This window comes from Symphodus melops (genome assembly GCF_947650265.1).
Source record: "Symphodus melops genome assembly, chromosome: 5".
In the NCBI taxonomy this organism is placed as follows: domain Eukaryota; kingdom Metazoa; phylum Chordata; class Actinopteri; order Labriformes; family Labridae; genus Symphodus; species Symphodus melops.
In genome coordinates, this window is record NC_136695.1 from 16,798,509 (window position 1) to 16,806,082 (window position 7,574).

The 7,574-nt window shown below is 41.2% G+C and overlaps 1 protein-coding gene across 1 annotated transcript; it reads left to right on the forward strand.

Moving 5' to 3' along the window:
* The first annotated feature begins 1,180 nt into the window (after positions 1–1,180).
* tent5ba (terminal nucleotidyltransferase 5ba) lies at positions 1,181–5,684 on the forward strand. Its single transcript, XM_079344772.1, has 2 exons — positions 1,181–1,628; positions 4,156–5,684. Exons 1-2 carry the CDS (start codon positions 1,473–1,475, stop codon positions 5,182–5,184), a joined length of 1,185 nt encoding a protein of 394 aa, XP_079200898.1. The 5' UTR covers positions 1,181–1,472; the 3' UTR covers positions 5,185–5,684.
* Positions 5,685–7,574: the final 1,890 nt, after the last annotated feature.

Genomic DNA, 7,574 nt, shown 5'->3' on the forward strand with positions numbered 1-7,574 from the left:
GGACGTTTGCTGGATTGGGATAAAAAAAGAAAAAAGAAAACAGTTGCCTCGGGTTGACTCTTCCTTCAAGCACATAAGCACAAACACAATGATAAAATACAGAGTGAGTAGAATGAGTAAATTCACAATGTGGAGACGCTCAAACGTCACAGAAATTCTTATTGCAACATTTGCTAACCTAAGCTGACTTTAAGACTACATGAGGGCAGCACATCTGCTTCTAAGTGTTTGACTTCAGTCTCAACAATGCTCCACTTAAACATAGAACAGCACTTTACACTGCCACAGTACAAAACAACAAATGTGTTAACCTTCTTTATTCACAATAACCATGTGATACTAATGCTAACAATAGTGCACACTATTTATGACACTTAGCTAGTGCTGGGAAAACCTTCAGCTGTGCCATTATTACTATATATCATTGTCTGAAAGATGAAGATATCTCCACCTCTTTCTGTTTTACAAAGAGGCACCAAAAAACCCTACAGGTGCTAACATATTGCTCATTTGGAGCTGGAGTCGGTGCAGTAGCCTTTAATTGGTTGGTTGAGCCGCACTATTGAGATCATACTGCAATGTGTCCATTTTGACTTTTTTGGGGTCATTTTGGCATCATAATGTAACTTGTAAATTCTTCTTAAGTTATTTCCTGTGAAGCCTGTAACTTCTGCCTTCTGATTTGGAAAGCAGCACCAAATTGTGGTTCTCCAGTTGACATGAAGATCATGAAGCCTACATGACTTTGTGCAGGGCGTAGCTGAAAAAAACATCCTGTATAGTCTTCAAACATTCCCCAGGCAAATAGAGAAATGCTTCTTAGGAAGATAAGTAGGCTATATTGTGTTTGCACAGCTGTAATATTTTCTCCAATCAATCATTGAAATAAAAACCTCAAACATTTAGCATATCTGATTAATAAATACTGATTTATGAAATTGCTATGGCTGAGACTGGGCAGAAATTCCCAATCTGCCGCAGAATATAAGAGTAATTGTGCCTAAGAGAATATAAGAGTAGCTGAGCAGCGAGTCTGAGGGAAAGCCCTGTCAGCACGCAGGGAGCAAAGGGAGGGCGAGATCTGGGAGGCTTTAAATACGTCACATAAAGGGTGTTCCCTTCAGACAGGGCGTCCATAATCAATGACCAAACACAGCAGCCAATTGCAGCTCGCCATTGCTAATGAGGTGGATTTAAACCCTCTGATGAATCGCTTCTTTGCAGACTGACCGGATTTCAGCGGTGCGCTCAGGAGGAAACGTCTGATCCCACTGTCCCCTCTTCAAGTCTGATTGTTTCAACTTTTTCTTCCAGCTCCTCACTCCAGCATTTCGAGACCCAACCTGACATCCTCTGGAATACTTAAAAACGTGTGCTGAAAAGAGAACACAGAGCTCAGTCGACCGGGAACCGCTGATTCACATCCTCTTCATTCTGTTTATTCGGGAAAGGGGGGGCAGAAAGTTAAAGATATGTCTTGCGCTGATACCTCGGATCAGAGTCGGAGGTTCTGTGTGTTGTCTTGGGATCAGGTGCAGCGCTTGGACTCGATCCTGGGGGAGGCTGTCCCAATCCACGGCCGAGGAAACTTCCCCACTCTGTCCGTGCAACCGCGCCAGATTGTCCAGGTACTAACCACCACATATTACCTCTATTTATCCGAGACCGGTTACATTAATTTAAGCATGGTCTAACGTAGATTTATTTCCTATTAATTAAACAAAAAAAATTAAACCTGTGGATGTAATTGTCCATCTTACATTTTCCTTCATCTTCATCAAAACTATGACCCTTCTGTGCCTTGTGTGACACTAAATTCAAGGGTTTAATCTTTTAATAGAGGCTAGAACCTTTGTGAAAACCAAGTAGCCTACTGCTCATTCATATCTGAGTGTCGCTTATTGTCAGGGACAGTCTGGAGAAAACCTATCGAAGAAAATGTTATCTAAAGTTTGTGAGAGCCTCATTCCAAAGTCCCTTCACATGTTCAACTTCTCCAGCACTGTTACTATAGATGACTTGTTCTGTGGGATATTTTATTTTTAGAAAGAGCATGGTTAACACTATGATAGAATTGAACACAAAATAAATGTTAATCGTCGAAGTGTGTGTGTGTGTGTGTGTGTGTGTGTGTGTGTGTGTGTGTGTGTGTGTGTGTGTGTGTGTGTGTGTGTGTGTGTGTGTGTGTGTGTGTGTGTGTGTGTGTGTGTGTGTGTGTGTGTGTGTGTGTGTGTGTGTGTGTGTGTGTGTGTGTGTGTGTGTGTGTGTGTGTGTGTGTGTGTGTGTGTGTGTGTGTGTGTGTGTGTGTGTGTGTGTGTGTGTGTGTGTGTGTGTGTGTGTGTGTGTGTGTGTGTGTGTGTGTGTGTGTGTGTGTGTGTGTGTGTGTGTGTGTGTGTGTGTGTGTGTGTGTGTGTGTGTGTGTGTGTGTGTGTGTGTGTGTGTGTGTGTGTGTGTGTGTGTGTGTGTGTGTGTGTGTGTGTGTGTGTGTGTGTGTGTGTGTGTGTGTGTGTGTGTGATTTCCACATTGACATATTCAGGATGATCAAATGTGGGGACTCCGTTCCCCCTGGATTTGTGGAAACACACATTTCATTTTATTCTCTGCTTCCTTTGCTCAATATTGACTCGGAGTGTATCTCCTGTCATGACAATAAAGAGCAATGCTGTTTACTTGCATAGTTAATAGTGTAGGCCTATGTCTGATTCTTCTTCCTCGGTTCTGCATCATCAGAGTGTGATGATGAGTGTGAAACATTGTGCTGCTGCGCTGCCGTGAGTCCATAAAGTGACATATGTGTAACATGAGATCTCAGAAAACACTGCACCCCAATACATGTAGACTAACTCAGCTAACGGCTAATTTTCACTTTTTTTCTGTTCCTTTTTATTCTTACTTTGTTAAAAGCAAGACTTGATTAGAAAGGAGTTGTAATTCTTACTAAATTGGATACGGTGGCATACCTTTGTTTTTGAAGGGACTGTTTACCTGTAGTCTGAGTGCAGTGTGTGGTGAGGTGTTGAGTGTAGCCTGACTCTCCATTTGGCTCGGAAGCAAGCACAAACAGCAGTATTTCTGTATCTTTATTGGATTTTGAGCCCCATCAGAACCACTTCATTGCTGATTACTGCCAAGTTATTTCACCGCTTCTGTGCAACTTGCCTCTTCATGTTTATTTGCCTGCAGCCTGACCCAGCGTATATAAATAGAGCTAGCTTGTTATCTGATCACCATGGGAGAGAGTTAACAGACTCTAATCTGACAGGTCAGTGCCGGTAGGGATTGTATTTAAATGTGTGACAACTTTAATTCACTCTCAACATTTTTTTCCGTTTGATCTCCACACAATTTGTAATCGTCATGACAGGCTTTGTTTTTGTTACATTCGGATTCATGTCTCAAGCCAGTAAAATAAACTACCAATACAGACATCAGCAAATTTAAAGGGAGGGATTTTAAGCACATGCTTGTATAAGGTTTTGTTTTTTCTCTGTAGACAATAAAGCCGAATCTGTGTGTCTGATGTCAAATGTCAGGACTGGGACATGTTTTCTTCTTTGTGATCGCTCACAGTACGGTCGGCATACCCTGTCCATCTGCAGAGCACCCTCTGTCAATATGTCTGCACTGAGGCGAGACCTCAACTTATAAACATCTTCCAGGTCATTGGGACAAAGGCGAGGAAATGCGGCTCACCCCTTGTGACCCCAGACTTATGTTCTTTAGCTTGAAGCAAGTATTTTTTGTTATTGGACACTCGAACTGTGGTCATTTTTTTTCCATAGCTGCAGTTCAGCGTTATGGATCTTGTCTCTCTAATGAGATGCTCCTTCAAAGATAGAGACGGACCGAGGAGAGCGCAGACTCCTAGGATTTGCTGCTCTTTGTTTGGGCTCTTTAGGTTTCATTCACACTGATGCTGATGATGATGAAATGGACTTTTGTGAGGAGCAGTATTGATCGCTTCTTCACAAGTACTTGAACTATTGATTTCCAGGAGGAGCTTGTGGTTTAACTTGAGCCTTTTTAGATGATTCTTTCGCAGTTTTCTGCATCTTTAAGGTACTTTTTTTTTAAATAAAGGAAGAGTACCTGCACATTTTGAACTGATGTTTGTCATCGGTAACATGCAGTGTTTTTGTCTCTTACCTGTCCAGGTGGTACGGGCAAGGCTGGAGGAGAGGGGAGTGTGTGTAAAGGACGTGCGGCTGAACGGCTCTGCTGCGAGCCATGTCCTCCATCAGGACACAGGACTCGGCTATAAGGACCTGGACCTCATCTTCGGTGTGTCGCTGAAAGACGATCAGGCCTTCCGTCTGGTGAAAGATGTGGTGTTGGACTGCCTGTTTGACTTCCTGCCACCCGGGGTCTCCAAGGAGCGAATCAGCTCACTGACCCTCAAAGAGGCCTATGTACAGAAACTGGTCAAAGTCTGTAATGACACGGACCGCTGGAGCCTCATCTCGCTGTCCAACAACACTGGCAAGAATGTGGAGCTTAAATTTGTGGACTCTTTACGGCGGCAGTTTGAATTCAGCGTGGACTCTTTCCAGATCTGTCTCGACTCTCTGCTGTTGTTTGACCGCTGCTCTGAGACGCCCATGTCTGAGAGCTTTCATCCCACAGTGATCGGAGAGAGCGTGTACGGGGACTTCATGGAGGCTATGGAGCACCTTTGTCAAAGGACTATAGCCACACGCAGCCCTGAGGAAATCAGAGGGGGTGGCTTATTGAAGTACTGCCACCTGCTGGTGCGGGGGTTCAGACCCTCCTCAGAGACTGACATGAAGGTAATGCAGCGATACATGTGCTCGCGCTTCTTCATTGACTTCTCCGACATAGGAGAGCAGCAGAGGAAGCTTGAAGCTTACCTGCAGAATCACTTTGCAGGGATGGAACACAAACGGTACGAGTGCCTAATGACTCTGCATCATGTAGTGAATGAGAGCACCGTGTGTCTGATGGGCCATGAGCGCAGACAAACGCTCAGCCTCATCTCCATGCTAGCGCTGAAGGTGCTGGCTGAGCAGAATGCCATCCCCACAGTAACGAATGTCACGTGTTACTACCAGCCAGCTCCATACGTGCAGGACATCAACTTCAGTAATTATTATATTGCACATGTACAGCCGCCACAGATCTCACCGTGCAGTAATTCATATCAGACTTGGCTGCCTTGTAGCTGAACTAGTTATGAAAGGAGTTGGACTGGGAAAAAAAAAAAAAGAACCCATGTTGCCAAATGTGACTTGACTTTAACAATCCTGTACTGCTGTACTGATTGAGCCGACATACTTTTTTTTGTCACTTGTTTTGTCTTGCAAAACATCTGTAAGATTGCTGGTCATTTCTGAGATGTAGCGATATCTTGTTTAAGCATAAAAAAAAAACATTTCTGGAAGCTTTACATATGTCACAATTACATTTTTGAGGAAACATTGAAGCTGGTGTTATTTTCATACTCTGGCTTTATATATATTTTTAAATTACATACCGGACCAAAGATGTATTTTTGTTCAGAAAGGGAATGTTGTTATGATTCCAAGTGCCTAAAATGAACCATGAAATGTTTTGAATCCATCTTTCAAGTAAGGAGCGGGGCACACAATGTTTTCTTCATGACTCTGTCTCTCTTTTCAGGAACAGAGGTTTTCATTTTTTGTGAGATTAAAAAAAGATAAAAGTACTGTTTTTTGTATCGTGGTTATTTTATTTAATCTTTCGCCCAAAAATGGTTACAGACATTTTAATTTGTTTATAAGGGCTTTAGTTCAAACAGGTCTTTATCTGAAAGTTCTACAACACAACCTAGTTGTATACCTTTACATGACCCACCTTAACTTCAGGTCTCCAGTAATTTTGGACCAGTCTTAGAATCAATGGATGGGGGGGATGTTTGTCATAATCTGATGACAACACGGCCACTCATTTCCAGTAACGTTCCGAATGAAATGTATATACTGTTGTCTGGAGTGAGTACTGTTTGTTAAACTGGGGCAGAGGATCCATTACAATCTGAGGACATGAACCATAAGGAGGCTTTTCTCAAGCACAATAGTCTCTCTCTCCTCACTGATACTAAAGATCCTCAACAAAGGCTGGCCTGTTCCCCCCCACATGTTACGAAAGGAAACCCAGCACCATTTGCTTGACTGATACCATATCCATGCCATTTTGTCTGCGTCAAAATATAAATTGTTTTACAGGCAGAGCTGATTATAACCTTGGAGACACAGCTAATAAAGATTATAAGCAGGCATCGTACAATCATAACACTGCAATAAAACCAATGTTTACATGAAAAATGAGGGGAAAAATTACAATTGATTTATCGTTATTTGAGTCTTTTTAGTGAACTCCCGGTCAGGTGTTGAAAGACAGTACTACTAAAGGATTTATATCCACAGTCTTATTGCATAAATCTGTCAAATTTAGGGTTACTGAAGGGATTCAAAGTGTCATTTCACATGGACTGCTCACAGAACTAGAGCCAAAAGCCAATTAATGTTTGAAATTAAAACCATTTCCTTGGTATCCTTTTTTTCATCGCAACAAATGGCTGGATTAACCTCCTAATCTACTGCCCTCTTAGCAAAGTATGTACCAAGTCACCCTCAAATGATCGTTAAGACCAATACAGCCACAAGTCCAATTATGGAATATTTGTAGTGATGTCATTTAACTGGATAATATTGCGAATGTGCACGATTTTAAACCAAATGCGTTTTAACATGTGGGATCAAGACAATATTTGCCATCAACAAGACCCTTCCACTTTATTACCATCATAGTTATGCCATGATACTGTAAATTTCACATCAGTTTTGGAAATAAAAGGGTGCTCAACCGATTCACGCACAGCGATTTAGTTTAAAACAACATAACCTGTAAAAACGTAAAAACTTATTTAAATGTATTCTCAACATTTCATAAAGATCATAGATCAATGACTGTCAATAGTTGGTCAACATTGACCAATGCAATAATGTTTTTTTGTGGAAAAAACCCACACATGTTCTTGTTAATCTTCTAAATATTGCAATGGTACTAAATGAAACACGCTTATTTTTTTTAAACTAAAGATTCTTTATTGTGTACACATGAAAGAAAATAATCCTAATGATACCATTACGTTTTTTTTCCTCAGGCATTGTCTGGACTTGGGCTTTGAAACAATAAGCATATACCCTCCTGTTACCTACAAATGTACTCACACCTTTTATCTTTGGGGCCAATTCAAACCTCCAGAAAATGGCTCTAATTGAAATTGTTACTCAAGTTTATGTGTCAGGTACTTTATGTTTGTTTGCTGACTATCTAAATAGCCCCCCACCCCCCTTATACATTCAGAATACCTGTTACACGACTATGGAGAAATACGTAAATCATAACATCTCAGTCATTGAAAAGAGATATCTTTCTGGTGTTTTAATGGCTTTATATTATTTCTAAATACATCTTTTGTTATCTATAACATTTGGGGAATGAAAAAAAATCTAATATGTTCAGGATCAATTTGTGCCCAGGAAAAACAAACACAATTTTAAAGATTTAGAAGGATTTTAATAAGCTAAGG